This window comes from Lithobates pipiens, unplaced genomic scaffold (genome assembly GCF_037356315.1).
Source record: "Lithobates pipiens isolate NorthernLeopardFrog02 unplaced genomic scaffold, aLitPip1_a1.2 Scaffold_57, whole genome shotgun sequence".
In the NCBI taxonomy this organism is placed as follows: domain Eukaryota; kingdom Metazoa; phylum Chordata; class Amphibia; order Anura; family Ranidae; genus Lithobates; species Lithobates pipiens.
In genome coordinates, this window is record NW_027507879.1 from 3,569,150 (window position 1) to 3,590,982 (window position 21,833).

The 21,833-nt window shown below is 45.2% G+C and overlaps 1 protein-coding gene across 1 annotated transcript in view; it reads right to left on the reverse strand.

Moving 5' to 3' along the window:
- CCDC85C (coiled-coil domain containing 85C) overlaps positions 1 to 21,833 on the reverse strand; it is a 225,211-nt gene that overhangs the window by 22,638 nt on the left and 180,740 nt on the right. The window contains exon 3 of the mRNA XM_077467609.1: positions 4,364 to 4,459. Coding sequence (XP_077323735.1) covers positions 4,364 to 4,459 — 96 coding nt within the window. The remainder of the gene's footprint in view (positions 1 to 4,363; positions 4,460 to 21,833) is intronic.

Consider the following 21,833-nt stretch of genomic DNA (forward strand, 5'->3'; position numbering starts at 1 on the left):
AGTTGGAAAACTTGGTCCGTCGGATATTCCGATGGAAACAGTCCGATGGAGACCACACACAGTCGGAATATCCGACAAAACGGTCCGATAGGAAACATTCTGTCGGAATCTCCGACTGTGTGTACAAGGGCTTACTCCTTCATTTAGAAAACATCTCAGCATTCTGTGATTGGAGGAGAGGGGTGGATAGACATCACCATCTCCAATCACAGAACACCCTGTCAAGAGAATACAAGACATTTTATGAATAACCTTGTTGTGTAAACTTTTTATATCCACTGTACTGTTACCTTCTTCATTACATCAAGTTTTAATGTTTACTTGTTTCATTTTATCTAAAGGGGTAATATCCCTATTGCTATGTAGCACACTCTAGCTAGTCTAAATATGTTTACTTGTTAATGTAGGAAAATTTGGCTTTGCTGAGAGCCAGGCCTGGGTTGTGAATCTGGGTCAGGGATTAGTGACTTAGGGGCTGAATGACTCATCCTGACAGCTCTTCTGGTGCCTCCTCCTGTTCTCTGGAACATTGGAGATTGTTCTAGACATAGTGGGTGGAAACTAGGAGGAGCAGTTAGGAATATTTATGAGGACCCCAGCCTATCCCCAGTAAGGGGCTGGCAAGGAGCAGGCCTCCTCATAAATAGGCATGAGTCATACCTGCAAGGGGGAGTTGGGGGGAGATGAGTGTTAAGGAGGCTGTCAGTGGCCCTTGAGGGTGTCCCCTAGTCTGGGAGGGTGACCTTGGGCTTTGGGCTCAGGTGCTGGAAGAATACCCCTACAACACACACACAGAAAACCCTTCCTGGAGGCACAGGCACAGTTGGAGCAGGTCCGCACGCCCAGATGTCAGCCGGGCAAGTTGGCAAGTGTCAATCTAGTGGGCTGGCAGGGCCTGAAGAGGTGGTTCTGGGATCAGTGACCACAGTGAGGAAGTGCTGGAAAAGTATGAGCTGTGTCACCCTATCTGTTCTTCAAGTATAGGTGCTGCAAGTCCCTGCTGTAATGGGCCTTTGCTACAAAATTACTACCGGGTGCCATAGCTGGGTTCTGCCAGCAAGAGTGTGCTGGAGGAAGAAGAGGAGCTGTATAAAGAGACTGAATATAAGAGGAGTTGTCCCTGAAGTATGTTCTGAAGTCAAATGGGCATCCCATATTCAAGTTATTACCCTCAATAAAACACTTTGACTCAAGTGTGCCTGTGAAGATTCGGTGTGCCTGGCTATGTAGGGTGGGGGATCCCATGCTACTTGTGGCTCCTTAGGGGGTGCACCACAAAAAGAATCATGTTTGTTTAAGACTAAGGCCTTACATGGGACACCTGCACCTGTTCTATTTAACCACATCCTGCCCAGCCTATAGCAGAATGAGGGCCGATTGAGGGATCAGTTATCCTAAATGGGCGTTATATGACGTCCAGCAGGATAAGCTGCTCGTGCGCGCCCCCTGGGGGTGTGCAGAGCGATGATCGGTGGTGTGATGCGTCACTCTGACACACCACATCTCCGATCTTGGTAAAGAGCCCATGACGTAGGCTCTTTACCAAGTGATCAGCTGTGACCAATCCCAGCGGTAACCAGGAAGTGCTGGTAATCGGCTCTCCTCAGTTCACGCTGACAAGGAGCGAACAGAGGAGAGGCGATGAGCGGCTCGTTCTCCTGACCTGGGGATGGGTGGGGGGTCTGTGCTGATAATCAGAGCACTGGTTATCAGCACAGCCGCCATCAAAGGTGCCCACCACAGATGCCAATCAGTGCCAATCTATAGAAGAATATTCAATTTCCTATATAATTGCTACTACACCATATTGTGATCTTGTCACATACCTAAACTAGATTCAACCAGCATGTAAAGAACCGAGGGAATACTTACCTTTCTTGCTGCTCAGTTTTCCAGGGAACCATTACTCCTGAATAGGGCAAAGTTCACAGGCGAAGGTAAGTATTCTCTCTGATCTATATAGGCACATGCTTGCTGGATATACAGTATCTCACAAAAGCGAGTACACCACCTCACATTTTTGTAAGTATTTTATTCTATCTTTTCATGTGACAACACTGAAGAAATGACACTTGTCTACAATGTAAAGTAGTGAGTGTACAGCTTGTATAACAGTGTAAATTTGCTGTCCCCTCAAAATAACTCAACACACAGCCATTAAACCGCTGGCAACAAAAGTGAGTACACCCCTAAGTGAAAATGTCCAAATTTGGCTCAAAGTGTCAATATTTTGTGTGGCCACCATTATTTTCCAGCTCTGCATTAACCCTCTTGGGCATGAAGTTCACAAGAGCTTCACAGGTTGCCACTAGAGTCCTCTTCCACTCCTCCATGATGACATCACGGAGCTGGTAGATGTTGGAGACGTTGTGCTCCTCTACCTTCCGTTTGAGGAGGCCCCACAGATGCTCAATAGGGTTTAGGTCTGGGGACATGCTTGGCCAGTCCATCACCTTTACCCTCAGCTTCTTTAGCAAGGCAGCGATCACCTTGGAGGTGTGTTTGGGGTCGTTATCATGTTGGAATACTATCCTGCCGGCCCAATCTCCGAAGGGAGGGGATCATGCTCTGCTTCAGTATGTCACAGTACATGTTGGCATTCATGGTTCCCTCAATGAACTGTAACTCCCCAGTGCCGGCAGTACTCATGCAGCCCCAGACCATGACACTCCCACCACCATGCTTGACTGTAGGTGAGACACACTTGTCTTTGTACTCCTCACCTGAGTCAAAAAAGTTTATTTTGGTCTCATCAGACCACAGGACATCTATATCCTTAGTCTGGTTATCTTCGGCAAACTGTTTGCAGGCTTTCTTGAGCATCATCTTTAGAAGAGGCTTCCTTCTGGGATGACAGCCATGCAGGCCAATTTGATGCAGTGTGTGGCATATGGTTTGAGCACTGACAGGCTGACCCCCTACCCCTTCAACCTCTGCAGCAATGCTGGCAGCACTCATACATCTATTTCCCAAAGGCAACCTCTGGATATGACACTGAGCATGTGCACTCATCTTCTTTGGTTGACCATGGCCAGGCCTGTTCTGAGTGGAACCTGTCCTGTTAAACCGCCACCATGGTCTTGGCCACAGCTCAGTTTCAGGGTCTTGGCAATCTTTTTATAGCCTAGGCCATCTTTATGTAGAGCAACAATTCTTTTTTTTTTTTTTTTTCAGATCCTCAGAGTTCTTTGCCAAGAGGTACCATGTTGAACTTTCAGTGACCAGTATGAGAGAGTGAGAGTGATAACACCACATTGAACACACCTGCTCCCCATTTACACCTGAGACCGTGTAACACTAACAAGTCACATGACACTGGGGGAGGGAAAATGGCTAATTGGGCCCAATTGGACATATTCCAGTGGGTGTACTCACTTTTGCTGCCAGCGGTTTAGACATTAATGGCTGTGTGTTGAGTTATTTTGGAGGGGACAGCAAATTTACACCGTTATACAAGCTGTACACTCACTACTTTACATTGTAGCAAAGTGTCATTTCTTCAGTGTTGTCACATGAAAAGATAGAATAAAATATTTTAAAAAAATGTGAGGGGTGTACTCACTTTTGTGAAATACTGTATATATAAAAAGATATATATACACACATACACTGTACATAGACACACACATACACTGTACATAGACACACACACACATACAGTGTGTGGGTATGCTGGTCCTTTAAAAAAAAAAAAAATCACATTTTCAGCAATGGCCACATGGGGCAGTGTTGTATTATTTTTAAATATTTCCAGCTCCCAACCTACTAACCCCCCAAAGTCTGCAGCAAATGTTTATGTATACTGTTTTATTAGGTTATTTTTTATAAGGGTAAATAGCATTCATAGGCCATTTATATGTACAACTCCAAGCCACACCAGACTATTACAAAATGATTCAGTGTAATAACTGGGCTGTAAAATGCATAATTACAGAGCAGGGAAGGGAAGAAGGGATGCGGGACTGTAAAGGCTCTTTATACGCTGGGATTTGTCACCATCACAAATGCACAAAGCTGTGACATTAAATTTCCCCAGCCCAGTCACTTCCTCCCGGTAAATTCTGTCTTCCTTCTGCACCTTATCACGAATGGGACTGGCTTGTCAGGGGCAGACAGGCCGGACAATAAAGCAGATTATATTATACAAATTCTTCAGCAGCAATTTATGGGAATCCTTGGGGATGAGGTTCTATACATATTCATGATCTCCGCTATTAGGGGGCATAAATCCCCCCTCATTGTCTGCGCTTATAAATATTCATCCTGATGGAGGAGAGGGAATGGGGACCTGTCTTCTCTTCCTGCCATATATATATACACACACGTCACCAGTAAATTAGAGGCGGGCGGAGGGTTTCCTTACGTTCTCCTGGTAGGGTGTGAGCGATGACAGCTGGGATTCTGAGTGGTACGGCGATAAGCCTTTCCGTAAACTCCTCAAGTCATTGTGGCTGGAATGCTAAAAAAAAAAAACACAAAAAAGGAAAAAACGTGACAGTTTAGTAGGCGAGGGGCAGACATAATAATTATAGATTTATTGAGATTATGAGATGGCACTACAGTTTAAAATACATTTATGAGAGCGGTTTTACCTGGCAAAAGGATTTGTATTTCTGTCCATTCAGTCCTGGGATGTACACAGCTCTGCCACACACCCTACCCCTATCTGGCAGGGCAGAAGAGCTTATTTTTCTTTGAGTAAGTTAAAGCGGTATTAAACCCAAAAATGTAATATATTGCAGCTTAGCAAATCATTAGATGCATTCTTTTTCTTATTTTTTAGGCTTTTTGTTTTCACTTGGTGATCTGGCCAGTAACACACCACCTGTTACAGAGGTATAGAGCATGCATACTAGTCTAAGGGTCAGGGACGGAGCATGCATACTAGTCTAACGGTCATGTATGGAGCATGCATAGTAGTCTAAGGGTCAGGTAAGGAGCATGCATACTAGGCTAACAGTCATGTATGGAGCAAGCATACTAGGCTAAGGGTCAGGAACAGAGCATGGATACTAGGCTAAGGTTCAGGTACGGAGCATGCATACTAGGCTAACGGTCAGGTATGGAGCAAGCATACTAGGCTAAGGGTCAGGCACAGAGCATGGATACTAGGCTAAGGTTCAGGTACGGAGCATGCATACTAGGCTAAGGGTCAGGCACAGAGCATGCATACTAGGCTAAAGGTCAGGTACAGAGCATGCATACTAGGCTAAGGGTCAGGTACAGAGCATGCATACTAGGCTAAGGGTCAGGTACAGAGCATGCATACTAGGCTAAGGGTCAGGTACAGAGCATGCATACTAGGCTAAGGGTCAGGTACAGAGCATGCATACTAGGCTAAGGCTCAGGTACAGAGCAAGCATACTAGGCTAAAGGTCAGGTAAGGAGCATGCATACTAGACTAAAGGTCAGGTAAGGAGCAAGCATACTAGGCTAACGGTCGGGTATGGAGCATGCATACTAGGCTAAAGGTTGGGTAAGGAGCATGCATACTAGGCTAAAGGTCAGGTAAGGAGCAAGCATACTAGGCTAACGGTCGGGTATGGAGCATGCATACTAGGCTAAGGGTTAGGTAAGGAGCATGCATACTAGGCTAAAGGTCAGGTAAGGAGCATGCATACTAGGCTAAGGGCAGTGATGTAAGTAACTCAGTTAAAATAAATGGAGTTACTTAATGCAGTTACTTTAGAGGGTAACTGATTACTCTTCCCCTCATGGTAACTCAGTTCCCATTACTTGGGTGGCGTTACCACAATTACATCTACAGCTGCCTGGCCGTTCGTTCCGCCGCGGGAAAGGGGGGCTTTTGCCTGCTGAGCTGAGAAGAGGCTGAGACTCAGAGAGACTGTCTGGGCTGCCCCCATCCCGCCCCACCTATCCAGAGAGCGAGAATGTAGGGAGGCGGGGCAGACACTGAAAAATGAAGTCAGCTGACACCAATCGAGTGAAGGGGAGGGTCTCTCTCTTCCCCCCATGAGGAAAGGCATCCCTGGAGGCATTCAAGTAAGTGACTGTCTGACGATTCGAATTGCAGTGCAATCGATCCATCCCAAGTCCTCCACCACCTCTGCTTCTTACTGATTCCATCCCTACCCACCCACCATCACTTCTACAACAGAGGTGATGGGGGATACAGTAGGGATGAGATCAGTGGTTGTGGGATCAGTAAGAGGCAGAGGTGGTGGTGGGAGAGGATGGCACCACCACCACCCCCCCAAGTACCACCACTGCCTGCCACCCCCCCCCCCCAAGTACACCACCGCTGCCACCCCCCCTCCCCCAAGTATCACCACTGCCACCCTCCCAAGTACTGTACACCACCACCACCCCCCCACCCCCCAAGACCACCGCTGCCACCCCTCCAGTACCACCGCTGACACCCCCTCAAGTACCACCGCTGACACCCCGTCACAGTTACTTTGCTGAGTAACTAATTACTTTTCCAATGTAGTAAACGAGTTACTAACGCAATTACTTTTTGGGAGAAGTAATTTGTAACTTAACTAATTACTTTTTTAAAGTAAGATGACCAACACTGGCTAAGGGTCAGGTACGGAGCATGCATACTAGGCTAAGGGTCAGGTAAGGCCCATGGATACTAGGCTTAGGGTCAGGTAAGGAACATTCACCCTGGGCAAAGGGTCAGGTACGGAGCATGCATACTAGGCTAAAGGTCAAGTACAGAGCATGCATGCTAGGCTAAAGGTCAAGTACAGAGCATGCATGCTAGGCTAAAGGTCAGGTAAGGAGCATGCATACTAGGCTAAAGGTCAGGTAAGGAGCATGCATACTAGGCTAAAGGTCAGGTAAGGAGCATGCATACTAGGCTAAGGGTCAGGTAAGGCCCATGGATACTAGGCTTAGGGTCAGGTAAGGAGCATTCACCTTGGGCAAAGGGACAGGTGTGGTGCATGCATACTAAGCTAAGGGTCAGGTACGGAGCATGCATACTAGGCTAAGGCTCAGGTACAGAGCATGCATACTAGGCTAAAGGTCAGGTAAGGAGCATGCATACTAGGCTAAAGGTCAGGTAAGGAGCATGCATACTAGGCTAAAGGTCAGGTGTGGTGCATGCATACTAGGCTAAGGGTCAGGTACGGAGCATGCATACTAGGCTAAGGGTCAGGTAAGGCCCATTCATACTAGGCTTCGGGTCAAGTAAGGAGCATTCACCCTAGGCAAAGGGACAGGTGTGGTGCATGCATACTAGGCTATGGGTCAGGTACGGAGCATGCATACTAGGCTAAGGGTCAGGTACGAAGCATGCATACTAGGCTAAGGGTCAGGTAAGGCCCTTGCATTCTAGGCTTAGGGTCAGGTAAGGAGCATTCACCCTAGGCAAAGGGACAGGTGTGGTGCATGCATACTAGGCTAAGGGCCAGGTAAGGAGTATGCATACTAGGCTAAGGGGCATGTATGGAGCATGCATACTAGGCTAAGGGTCAGGTACAGAGCATGCACACTAGGCTAAGGGTCAGGTACAGAGCATGCACACTAGGCTAAGGAGCATGTATTCTAGGCTAAGGTGCAGGTATGGAGCATGTATACTAGGCATTGGCTCAAGTAAGAAACATGAATACTAGGCTAATGGTCAGGTAAGCAGCATGCCCCCAGGTAAAGGGCCAGGTAATAAGAATGCGTACAAGGCTAAGGGTCAGGCATGGAGCATGCAAACTAGGCTAAGTGTCAGGTAAGGAGCATGTATACTAGGCTAAGGGTCAGGTAAGGAGTATGTATATTAGGCTAAGGGTCAGGTAAGGAGCATGAATACTAGGCTAAAATGTAGGTAAGGAGCAGGTATACTAGGCTAAGGTTCAGGTATAGTGCATGCATACTAGGCTGAGGGTCAGGTAAGGAGCATGTACACTAGGCTAAGAGTTAGGTAAGGAGCAGGTATACTAAGCCAAGGGTCAGGTATGGTATGCATACTAGACTAAGAGTTAGAGCATGTATACTAGGCTAAGGGCCAGGTAAGGAGAAGGAATACTAGGCTAAGAGTAAGGTAAGGAGCACCCTAGGCTAAGGGACAGGAAAGCAGCACCCTTCCTAGGTAAAAGGAAAGATAAAAAGCATGCACCCTAAGCCAAGTAAGGAGCTTTCACCCTAGGCAAATGGACAGGTATGGTGCATGCATACTAGGCTAAGGGTCAGGTATGGAGCATGCATACTAGGCTAAGGGACAGGAAAGAAGCATGCCCCCTAGGCTAAGAGACAGGAAAGCAGCACCCCTCCTAGGTAAACGGAAAGGTCAAGAGCATGCACCCTAGCCAAAGGGATGGGTAAGAAGCATACACCCTAGGCTAAGGGTCAAATAAGGCGCATATACCCTAAGCTAAGGTGCAGGTGATCGGCATCCAACCTAGGCTAAGGTACGTAAGGAGCATGCACTCTAGGCTAAGGGATATATAAGGAGCATTCACATCTAATGGGATGCCTTAAAAGCCTTCTTCATATATTTACAGGAAACATTACAGCTTTCTCCTACTCCCATCAGCACATGTCCTTGTGTTCATTTTTGCGGTATTTCACTGCATGTACTATATATAAAAAAAATAAAAAAATTATTTTATGGTTGCTAGAACTGAATCAACCATGAAGTGTAACAAAATAGCAGAATTTAACAAAAAAATAAAAACTACTGTTGGCGGTATATAAATCCTGTAAAATAATAATAATATTGTCCAAATAATGAAAACATTACAAAAATCAGATTACCATGTATGCATCACTGTCCTTTCTAGCAGAAATCTGTATCATTATTTTTATCCAAAACATGCAAATAGCAGACAATGGCAATTTAGCATCCAACCCCAGAGCCATCCCTCTGCTCCCCTGATTGCAATTTTACTTCCGCACACCAAAAAAAAAAAAAAAAAAAACATGTAAAAAACATACAAGACCCAAGTTACAATGCAAATGGGGCCATTTGCGAGTAGACGTAGGAGACCCAGCAGGCATTCCCTTGAACAAAGTCCTCGGTGGGAAACCCATTGAACACAATGGAAAGCTGACAACTCCTGCAGCCATTAGTGGCCGCTCACATGTAATCACTCATTGAGTGTTTAGCTGCGAATGATCAGTTCTGGACGCAGATTATATAAACCATCTTCTCTTATGTTTAAAGGTCAGTCGTGTCACACCTATAAACAAAAAATAATATTCGGAGAGCAGTTCTGCCATCCCTATACATTTACAGGTTGTTAATCAAATATGGAAATCATCACGGGGATCGGTCATGTGATGGCGATTTCACATTCCAAGTTGGAATTAATATTTTAAATGAATACAGACTCCATGGTTTTTATTCTCTGGTGGTGAATCACTGTCCTTTAAAACATGGGCACTTGGAAGATTCACTTGCAGTGAACATCTGCTTGAGCGGCAGAGTAACTGCTTTATAAATATACTCATTTATGTAATTTCTTAAAATAAAAATTCTGATTTCTGCCATTAGATAACGTTATATATTACATAAGAGAGACTGGGGAGGGATTTGGCTCTAACGCAACATGTTATTTACCAGCTTTACATCTGGGCTTCGATGACAAAGAAGGAAAAACGACATTAAGAAACGTAAAACTGATAAGATTTATTCATTCTTTTTTTTAAGGGGAAGTGAAAGAAAAACTCCACATAAACATTTAAAAGTCAATCTTTAACCCAGGTATTTATCAAGTATTGTTAGGATAACACATATATCCTAATGTGTGTGTTTATATTCCCTTATTATAATCCTTGTACAGCAGGGCTCAGTTGGGAAAAGTCAGGCAGCACTGTGAGCAAGTAATTTTTTGTTGCACTGGATAGTGCTGTCAACCTAACATAGGGAATTTACCTACATGAGGTGAGAGCACAAATTGTCCTTTAGGTGTGAGGAGGAGAGGTGACCAAGGAAGCTGAACTTCAACAGCCATTTTCGTCATCAGATACCCATCAGAAGCACTTTAACTGTTTAAAAAAAAAAAAAAAAAAAAGAAGAAGAAAAGTCAAGCTGGCCATCCACCATTCAAATTTCGAGCAAGTTCCTACTTAATCAGCTGAAATTTGCACAGTGGATGCCCTCATGGCCCCTTCATGCCAATCATCCTTAAACTGAAAAATCAAAGGAACCATTGTTGTTATATACAGATTTTCTCCTCGATGTCTGCAGAAATTCCGAGGGGATGCAATGGGTCACTGCGCTAACACCAACTGTCCACTGTAAATGTTTTTTTTTTTTTAAAAAAAGCTAATGTGTAAATACAAACAAAAAAAATTGGTGGACTCTGGTTCTGGCTTATGTAGAGAGGGAAAAACAAGAGTAATCAACCATATTCAATATATCCCCATGGCTAGTCAGTTAACCCAGGGCATGTACCACAATTGTCTGGATTTTTTAGGCATCTTAAAGCCTCCCCAATAATGACTGTGCCACTCTAAGGCTACCTACAACCTTCCCAATAATGATCAGGTCACTTTAGGGCTACCTACAGCTTTCCCTATAATGACCAGGTCTCTCCAAGGCTACCTACAACCTTCCCAACAAATGATCAGATCTCTCCAAGGATACCCAGAGCCTTCCCAATAATGATCAGGTCACTTTAGGGCTACCTGCAGCCTTCCCTAAAATGATCAGGTCTCTCCAAGGCTACCTACAACCTTCCCAATAATGATCAGCTCTCATACCTACAGCCTTCCCAATAATGATCAGGTGTCCTCAAGGCTACCCACAGCTTTCCCAATAATGATCGGGTCTCTTCAAGGCTACCTACAGCCTAACCAATAATGCTCAGGTGTCTTTAAGGCTACCCACAGCCACCCAAATAATGATCAGGTCTCTACAATGCTAACTACAGCCTTCCCAAAGAAGTTTGTCTCACTCTCCTCTCGGGCTACCTACACCCTTCCCAATAATGATCAGGTCTCTACAAGGCTACCTACAACCTTCCAACTAATGATTGGGTCTCTCCAAGGCTACCTACAACCTTCCCAATAATGATTGGGTCTCTCCAAGGCTACCCACAGCCTTCCCAATAAAGATCATGTGTCCTCAAGGCTACCCACAGCCTTCCCAATAATGATCGGGTCTCTTTATGGCTACCTAGAGCCTTCCCAATAATGATCAGATCACTTCAAGACTACCTACAGCCTTCCCAATAATGCTCAGGTGTCTTTAAGGCTGCCTACAGCCTTCCCAATAATGATCAGGTCTTTACAAGGCCAACTACAGCCTTCCCAAATAAGTTTGCCTCATTCTCCTCTCGGGCTACCTACACCCTTCCCAATGATGATTGGGTCTCTAAAAGGCTACCTACAACCTTCCCAATAATGATTGGGTCTCTCGAAGGCTACCTACAGCCTTCCCAATAAAGATCAGGTTTCTCCAATGCTTTCTCCAGCCTTTCCAATAAAGATCAGATCTCTCCAAGGGTGCCTATAGCCTTCACAATAATGATCTGGTCTATCCAAGGCTAACTACAGCCTTCCCAATTAAGTTTGTGTCACTCTAAGGCTACCAACAGCCTTCGGATAATGTCTGTGTCAATCTAAGGCAGCCATTCTCATCCTTTTTATCATGGATGAACCCTTAAAATACTTTTCTGGGTTCAGGGATCCCCTGATAATGAATACATCTACAGCTCACAGTACAATAGAGTGGTGGTCGGTAGGAAGAATGCTTCTTACATTTGTGGTCAGTGGGAAGAATTTCTAACTTACAGATAACTAAAACGATCATTGTTGTCAGTGGTTAGTCATCTGAGAGTTAGAAGTTGCTCAAGGAGCCCCTAGCAACCATTGGAGGAATCCTTGGGTTCCACAGAACCCTGATTGAGAAAGATTGTTCTAAGGCTACCCTACAGCCTTCTGAATAATGATTGGGTCACTCTACGGCTACCCTCTTGGGCTACTGGCAGCCTTCCCGATAATGACTCACTCTTAGCCCTTGTACACACGGTCGGACATTCTGATGGACAATGTCCGATAGGACCGGGTTGTCGGATAATCCAACAGTGTGTGGGCTCCATCGGACTGTTTCCGTCGGAATATCCAACGGACCAAGTTTTCCAGCTGGGCTATAAAATTTTCCGACAACATGATCTGATCGGACTTTGTCCGATCATGTGTAGAGAATTCCGATCGAACAAAGTGCCACGCATGCTCAGATCAAATTCCTAGACCAAAGCTATTGGCTACTAGCCTGAACGTAGTCCCGTCCTAAAGAAATAACGTCATCATGTTAAAGGGGGTTGTAAAGGTAAATGTTTTTTCACCTTAATGCATTCTATGCATTAAGGGGAAAAAACATCTGACAGTCCCGGCACCCCCAGCCCCCCCGTTTTACTTACCTGACCCCTCGAAAGTCCCGCGCTCGTCCCCCGATGTCCTTTCCACCATTCAGCCTGGCCTCTGATTGGCTGGAGTGGATGGATGGAAAGCAGCGCAGCCATTGGCTTGCGCTGCTGTCAATCACATCCACTGACGCGGAGCGCCGGGGGGCGGGGCCGTGTGATACAGCGAGCGGCTATAGCCGCCGGCTGTATCACGGGAGCGCGCTTGAAGATGCTTCCCACCATGCGAGGGAGCTCGCATGAACGTGAGAAGCACCTGCAGGAGGAAGCAGAGACAGCCGCCGAGGGACCCCAGAAGAGCAGGTTTGGGGCCACTTTGTGCAAAACGAGCTGCACAGTGGAGGCAAGTATAACATGTTTGTTATTTAAAAAAAAAATTCACTTTACAATCCCTTTAAGTACGATCAGATTTTCTGACAACTTTGTCCGACTGTGTGTATGCAACAGTTTCGGACAAAATCCGACGGATTTGGTTGTCGGAATGTCCGACCGTGTGTACAAGGGCTAAGGCTACCTACAACCTCAGAAATAAGCTCACATATTTACAAGCATGTAAACACCTTCTCAAACACCAGTGATACTGTGCATTCCATCATGTCACCTCTGAAGGACTTTAAACCAGTTTATTAGTCAGGAATAGCCCCTGGTATGTGCAGAAGAGATGATACAGAAGCTAATTATCACATTTGTCGCATCAGGAAGGATTATAAAGATCAGAGAATAGGGAGGATTGCCCAGCAGGTGATAAACTCCTGTATGCTTCTGAAAACTGGTCCAAGCTGCACCTGTCCAGGAGTATAAGCCCCACCTAATCACTTAAGACTTCACACCAAGTGAGTCTTCTGCAGTGAACTTCCAACCTTGCATAATCGTGTCACATGACGTCTATTAAACTGGATCCTCTGCATGTCTAGAAATACAGAACAAAGACTCTGCAAAACACAATAGGAAGGGCTGGAAATGTGTTTGAAGAAAGAACAATTCTTGTCCGTAGACACCAGATTGTCCGACTTCATGCTTCCATACGGCACTAGAGAACCGGTGTTCTGGCAGATAGTGTCCTGCCATCATATAGTGTCCGCCCCGTACTGTGTATGTGCAGTACGGGGCAGATGAAGCTTCAGAAAATCCCTGTAGATGAACGGCGCCTGCGCCGTGAGTGGAGGTGGTAGCCCCCCCATCCAAGCGGACATAGGGTTGTGAAAATTAGAGGGCCCCTCGCGGGCGAGCTTAGCTCACCACGCTTCGGGCTCGGCCTCGCTGCGCTCGGCTCTTTTTATTCTAACTCTGTGTCCACTTGGATGGTGGGGATAGAACCTGGACTCACGGCGCAGGTGCCGTTCACCCTCAGCTATTTTCGGAATCTGTGTGTGCTGTGTACCTGTGAGTGGATCTGGTGTATGGATTAGGTACTTCCCTGCAGAGAGCACTGTTACCTTTCTCTCTCCCTGAAGAGTTAAGCTGCCTGTGGATGGTGCCAAATCAGGTGACCATACTGTCTGGAAAGAACTGGGTCTAAGGAGGTATGTCAATGCGTAAATCGCCATTTGAGACCGAACACAGTCTGAGTTCTGCTGTAGAGGAGTATGGAAAAGGCGAATACAAAGTCAAATTGAAGTACATAAACATTTCATGATGCAATAATAGATACCGTGCTGCTTATTTGTATCTACTATATCTTTTATAATCAGCTTTAAAGTGGTTGTAAACCCTTACAACCAACTTTGACCTACAGGTAAGCCTAGATTAAGGCTTACCTGTAGGTCCAAGAAATATCTCCTAAACCTACACGGTTTACGAGATATTTGCCGAAAGACAGGCACCGGTCCCGTGCGCATGCGCGGGAGTGACGCCATCGCGGCTTCGCCGAATGACAGCGTCGGAGCAGCGAGACCCACCAAGAAGACAGATGCGCCGGACTACAGGGGACAGCGGTGACATCGCTGGCTCCTGTCTCAGGTAAGTGACACATAATGGACTACTATGCGATGCGATGCGATGCATAGTAGCCCATTATGCTTTACCTTTCAAAGAGGAAGTAAACCCATCAGGGTTTACTTACTCTTTAAAGACAACAGATCAGCACGACAGCCAGGCGACTAGCATTTTAAAGACAGGTCAGCAAAGGCGGCTTTAGTTTTTAGTCTTTTATTACAGCTTTCATTTAAGTCCCTACCACAGCAGTTTTTCTTTGGAAATGCTGTAACATCTAATGTGGGAATATATTGAAGGTCAAAGAAAACAGAGCGGACGACATCAAATGGTTACTATCTATATCAACGTGTTCTGTTTTTTGATAAAGCAAACACGCGGCGCTGAAGAATTGCCTGGCTTCCTTCTGATCTCCAGTGTGAATAAACAGACAGCTCTGGATGAGTCTTCAGAATAAGCGTGATGTATTTTCACTTGGAAGAGACTGACCCAATAACTTGTCTGAAGCAGAAGTAATGCGCTGCTATGGAAATAGTGCTTTCTGCTTACTGCCAAACTTCACGTGCAATTAAATCACTCCTCTCTCTCCTTGCCAGATAAAGCGGAAGAGCCTTAAATCTCCTCGCCCTGCCCAGATAAGCGGTGATGTGGAGGCGCAGGACGCCTGGAAAAATCTTTAGAAACCTGAAAAAAGTCAATGGCACCCTGTGTGGGATTGTTAAACACCAGCTAATATATGATGCTGTGTTATCATGACTAGATATTAAAGCAAGGTCAGTGCAACTCAAACTCAGATATTTAATTCAAAGAGCAGTAAATTAAAGCAGCTAGTGAAAAAGAGTTCTTCATTGTGCTCACTGTGAACCAATGACAGGTCATGTCAAGAAAAGACAAGGCAGGGGCAGGAAAGAAAGAAGGGAAAGACGAGTCAGTGAGGAAAGAAAGAGAGACGAGGCAGAGACAGGAAAGAAAGAGGGAGAGACGAGGCAGGAACAGGAAAGAAAGAGGGAGAGACGAGGCAGGGACAGAAAAAAAAGAGGGAGAGACGAGGCAGGGACAGGAAAGAAAGAGGGAGAGACGAGTCAGGGACAGGAAAGAAAGAGGGAGAGACGAGTCAGGGACAGGAAAGAAAGAGGGAGAGACGAGTCAGGGACAGGAAAGAAAGAGGGAGAGACGAGGCAGTGACAGGAAAGAAAGAGGGAGAGACGAGGCAGGGACAGGAAAGAAAGAGGGAGAGACGAGGCAGGGACAGGAAAGAAAGAGGGAGAGACGAGGCAGGGACAGGAAAGAAAGAAGGGAAAAATGAGGCAGGGACAGGAAAGAAAGAAGGGAAAAATGAGTCAGTGAGGAAAGAAAGAAGGAGAGATGAGGCAGGAAAGAAAGAAGGAGAGAGCGGGCAGGGACAGGAAAGAAAGAAGGAGAGAGCGGGCAGGGACAGGAAAGAAAGAAGGAGAGAGCGGGCAGGGACAGGAAAGAAAGAAGGAGAGAGCGGGCAGGGACAGGAAAGAAAGAAGGAGAGAGCGGGCAGGGACAGGAAAGAAAGAAGGAGAGAGCGGGCAGGGACAGGAAAGAAAGAAGGAGAGAGCGGGCAGGGACAGGAAAGAAAGAAGGAGAGAGCGGGCAGGCAGGAAAGAAAGAAGGAAAGACGAGGTAGGGAGGAAAGAAAGAAGGAGAGACGGGGCAGGGAGGAAAGAAAGAAGGAGATGAGGTAGGGAGGAAAGAAAGAAGACGAGGCAGGGACAGGAAAAAAATAAAGGAAAGATAAGGCAGGGAACAAAGAAAGAAGGAGAGATGAGGCAGGGAGGAAAGAAAGAAGGGGAAACGAGGCAGGGAGGAAAGAAAGAAGGGGAAACTAGGCAGGGAGGAAAGAAAGAAGGAGAGACGAGCAGGGACAAGAAAGATGAGGCAGGGAACAAAGAAGGAAGGAGAGACACGAGGCAGGGAGGAAAGAAAGAAGAAGAGATGAGGCAGGGAGAAAAGAAAGAAGGAGAGACGAGGCAGGGAGGAAAGAAAAAAAAGGAGAGATGAGAAAATAAATGCAGAAAGGTAGAAAATAAGAGGCAGGGAAGGAAGAAAGAATAGGAAAGTGAAGGAAGAAGAGAAGAGCCAAGGAAGAAGAAGAGAACCAAGAAGGAGAATGAGAGAATCGACAAGGAAGAAAGGAAAGAAGGAGAGATGAGGCAGATAAGGTAGAAAGAAAGGAGAGGCGAGTCAGGGAACAAAGAAAGAAGATGCCTAGGGAGGGTAAAAGGAAAGAGGTAAGAAAGGAAGTAAGGAGGGAGAAAGGAAAGAAAAAGGTGATGTGAGGCAGGGAAGGGAGGAATGAAGGAGAGGCTAGGCAGTGAAGAAGGAAGGAGAGGCTAGGCAGTGAAGAAGGAAGGAGAGGCTAGGCAGTGAAGAAGGATTGGCAAGGTAGGGAGGGAGGAAGGAAGGGAGCAGAGGCGAAGCATGACGGAGAGGCAAGGCAGGGAAGGAGGAGAGGCAAGGCAGAGAGGAGAGGAAGGCTAGCAAGAAAAAAGGAAGGAAGCAATAAAAGAGTTAGGGAAGGAAAAATAGGAGAGCCAGGGAGCAGAGAGGGGAGGAAGGAATAAAAAAACAAGGCAGGGAAGGTAGAGTGGAGGCAAGGGAAAAAGGAAGGAAGGAGAAGCAAGCAAGGCATGTAATGAAGGAAAGAGGAGAGGCGAGGAAAGAAAGAAGGAAGGAAGGAGAGGCTAGGCAGGGAGCAAAGAAGCAGAGGTGAGGCAGAGAAGGAAGAAAAGCTGAGGCAATGAAGGAATGATGAACGGAGAGGCAAAGCAGGAAAATAAGGCAAGGAAGGGAGAGAGGGAGGAAGGAAGAAAGAAAGGAAAAAAAAAAGAAAGAAAAGAAAAATAAATTCAAGGAAAGAAAGAAAGAAAAAAAGAAAAAGGAGAGGTGAGGCAAGAAAGGAATGAGAGGCAAAGCAAGGAAGGAAGAAGAGGCGAGGCAGGGGATGAAAGGAGAGATGAGGAAAGGTAGGAAGGAAGGTAAAACACATTGATTGTAGAGGAAGGAAGATATGATTAAGACAAGAGAGCAGAAACAAAAAAAAGGGGGGAAGGAAAGGAGACAGGAAGGATACAATGCAGGATGAATATAATAGGAAAACTGAGATGGAAACCAAGAAAATCACAGATTTTTTCATGTCTAAATCCAGAATTACTTCAGCACATGAAGACCAAGGCTTGGATTTAACTACAATTAAATGGCGAGTTTTGTCTCAGTTGCTCTGCAATACAGAAAATAAATACTGCTATTATCTCCTTCTCCTTTATAACTGTTGAAAGCCATAAGCTAATACTCTGTGTTTTGAAAAACGATTCAGACGGGCTCATAGTAAACTAAAATATAAAATAATAACCTGCTATATAGCAGCTGCTATTTTATCTATAACACACGTTCATCCCAGTACAACCTGGGGACCTATTAGAATCAATGAAACGTCTTACAGATCAAATTTGATATTTCTGTGTCAGGCATGTTCCTCGAGGCGACTCGCAGTGATCTGAGGACATTATTGACAGAAGTCGGAGTAAATGAATATTGCTTTTTATGGATGCCTTCAACAACAGTGTATCAACATCCATCTCTACCTGAACAGATACAGGTTTCCATGAAAACAGTGGATGATTTTTCACAATTAGAGGGAATAAATGACATCTATGTAACTGCCTATCTCTCTTCCTTTCTACCCTTCTCAAATAAGGTCAATTGTGATATTTATCAAATTGTAAACTACTGCAGAGACATTTAACTAAATGAAACCACAACTAAACATATTACTATTGTATTTTTTTTTTTTGCATAATTATACTATAGGCCTCAGTCAAACAGGCTCTTACACCCATAGTCTGTGAATGGGCACCAGGTGCTGCATGCAGACAGGCCGGACATTCATTTGTATTGGATGGCACACCGTCTGAATTCGGGGCCACTCACTCACACCCATATGAATGTCAAACTGGGAGGTGTGGCTAAAGCTGGCAATACATTGATTATTTTCGGTTACATAGTTAGTAAGTTTTAATAAAGACACCAGTCCATCCTGAGTGTCTACAATTGTCCCTATCCCTATCCCTGTACATTGTACACTCACATTGGTCCCTACCCTCAAGGCTCCCACAATCCAAGGTCCCCATTCATATACTAGGGACAGTTTTGGACAGAAGCCAATTAACCTACCTGCATGTCTTTGGAGTGTGGGAGGAAACCAGAGTACCCGGAGGAAACCCACGCAGGCACAGGGAGAACATGCAAACTCCAGGCAGAAAGTCTCGTGGTTGGGATTCGAACCAGTGACCCTTTTTACTGCTATGTGAGAGTGCTAACCACTACACCACTGTGCTGGTTGAACAAAAAACCAGACCCAATTCACCCATCCACACATCGGTGGCAGGTGGGGAATCACTCCCACTGAGCTATTGTGTTCTCCCGATGAGTAGACTTCCCCGCTGTCAGAATATACTGATCAGAGCTGCTGGCTATAGCCGGCAGCACTGAGCATTCGGGGGGGAAAAAAACAGAGAGGCTGGTTGTACAGAAGTCGATCTGCCCATGCATGGATCAAGATTCAGTGGATTCCTGCTGAACCAGCTGAATTTCAATCCAAGTATGGCCGCCATGCAGTCCCCCTGCCTATAGACATGCATCAGCTGCCTGCATGCAGCAACTGGCAGCTCCAGCCATTTAAAGCCAGGGCCCATTCATGGAGTGCAAGTGTACATAAGGCTTAACAATTATGTTTAAACCTAAAAAAAACAAACATGGAGTACACTGCAGTTTACCAGTCCCTAATGTGGTTGCTGCATTAGTTTTTTTTTCCTGGCAAGATCAATAGATATTTTATATGCTTCTTCTAAGCTTGAAAAATTAAAATGAGTGCAGCCACCAAGCTTACCAAGCTAAGACCTGGACAGATGCAATAGAATACATTTTTGTTCTTGTGTTTATTTATCATTCTTGTAACAAGTACGGTAACTATATCAACATAATGGCACATGCCATAAAAAGGATATAAATAATGTTAGAGATGAACTGACATTCCTTTTTTTTTTTTTCAAATAGAGAAAAAGATGCCGATAATGGCACCAAAAACGCACACAATGTTTCTGCAATTTTACCACAATTTTTCCTGCGTTTATGGTGTGTTTTTCATAGGTCATGTGACTCAAAAACCGCATCAAAAACAAAAACGTGACACAAGTGCGTTATTGATGCGTTCTTGCTGCGTTCTTGCTGCGTTTTCAATGCATTTCAATGGGGAGGTCCGTTTTTGGGGCAGTTATTTTAACTGGCCAAACACGCAGCATGCAAGATTTTTAATGCCACAACAGAAGCTCGATGGTCCAGTGTGAAGACATACATAGAATTTAAAGTGGTTGTAAACCCTTACAACCAACTTTGACCTACAGGTAAGCCTAGATTAAGGCTTATCTATAGGTCCAAGAAATATCTCCTAAACCTACACGGTTTAGGAAATATTTACCGAAAGACAGGCACCGTAGACAGCGGCATGCAGGCGCACTGAGCGCACCGCGGTCAACGGCGATATGCCGCAAGTGGCGGCTCCCGTGCGCATGCGCGGGAGTGACGTCATCGCGGCTTCGCTGAATGACAGCGGCAGAGCAACGAGACCCACCAGGAAGATGGATGCGCCGGACTACAGGGGACAGAGGTGACTTCGCTGGCTCCTGTGTCAGGTAAGTGACACATAATGGGCTACTATGCGATGCATTGTAGTCCATTATGCTTTACCTTTGCAGGGAATGAAAGAGGAAGTAAACTCATCAGGGTTTACTTTCTCTTTAAAGAGATGCATTTTTCTTGAGATCTTCTTGCGCTAAAGGTGCCGATAATGGCCGACAATAAATCTATATTCATTTAAAATTCATATTAATTAAAAAGTCGAATATAATACAATTATATATAAAAATATATATTTTTTTTAAACGATCATTTTTTGTTTCGGCCAAGTTCATCCTTAATTTTCTGTTTTGGTACCAAAATTTCCATTCCATGCACCTCTAAAAAAGTGTTGATGAAAACATATTTATTAGGCAGTGAATCTGATATTTACCAAATATTCACTACAGATTCATCTTTCTGATACATGTGTTTTAAATGACAGTGATTGATTCACCACCAGTAAATGTCTGGTGAAAGTCATATCCACGGCTTTATGAATGTGCCCCTTAGGGATCATTTACTAGCTGCGCCCTCTGACGAGCAATCCGCGGTTGATTGATTTTCAGAGGGCATTTGACAGGCGGTGAGGAGGTGTCATGTCGCCCCCTCAACGCCTGTTTTAACCCCTAAACACTCGCACCACCACGCTGCAAATGGCTGCACTGCATGGGTCACTTTCAGCCAGCAATACCGGCCACTAAATATGATGGGGGAGGGGGGGTAATGTTTGGTGCAATGCAAAGCATTAAACAAATCTTTTCACTGTCCCCCCAACCACAAGTGCAAATCTAGCCAAAAAGTGTCACAGGAATAACACTACAAAATTAGCACTAGTATTCGTTTACCTTTAGTGTCTTTATCTCCATAGAATGCCAATGTCATTAGGAAGAAAAACACCAACAACAGAAAGATGAACCGAGAAATAATCAAGTAATCATTTCTAGAACAAATGCCTTCCATGGCGTGTTGAAAGCTTTTTATGTGCTACTAAGTGTTTCTTTTTTAATGATAAAGCCACTTAGATGCTTTTCACTAAAACTTTCAGGATGCCTGCATTTTACAGTGTGGATGCAAGGAGGGTAATCAAGGATGTATTGAAATCTCAGAGGAGGACTAGACCAAATATAAAGAGAAGATAAAACCAAGAGATGGGGAGAGGGAAAAGCTGATGGAGAGGAGAAATCTGAAAGAAAGAAAGAAATGAAGGAAAAAAGTAAGGGAGGAAAGGGAAAGGGAGGAAAAGAAGGGAAGAAAGGTAAGGGAGGGAAGAAAAGGAGGAAGGGCACAGGAAGAAAGGCAATTGAGGAAAGGCAAGGGGAGAAAGGCAAGGGAAGAAAGGGAGGGAAGAAAGGAAAGGGAGGGAAGAAAGGTGAGGGAGGGAAGAAATGTAAGGGAGGAAAGGAAGGGAAGAAAGGCAAGGGAGGAAAAGAAGGGAAGAAAGGCAAGGGAGGAAAAGAAGGGAAGAAAGGCAAGGGAGGAAAAGAAGGGAAGAAAGGCAAGGGAGGAAAAGAAGGGAAGAAAGGCAAGGGAGGAAAAGAAGGGAAGATAGGCAAGGGAGGAAAAGAAGGGAAGATAGATAAGGGAGGAAAAGAAGGGAAGATAGATAAGGGAGGAAAAGAAGGGAAGATAGATAAGGGAGGAAAAGAAGGGAAGATAGATAAGGGAGGAAAGGAAGGGAAGAAAGGTAAGGGAGGAAAGGAAGGGAAGAAAGATTAGGGAGTAAAGGTATGGGAAGAAAGGCAAGGGAGGAAAAGGAGGGAAGATAGATAAGGGAGGAAAGGAAGGGAAGAAAGGCAAGGGAGGACAGGAAGGGAAGAAAGCTTAGGGAGGAAAGGTACAGGAAGAAAGGCAAGGGAAGAAAAGCAAGAT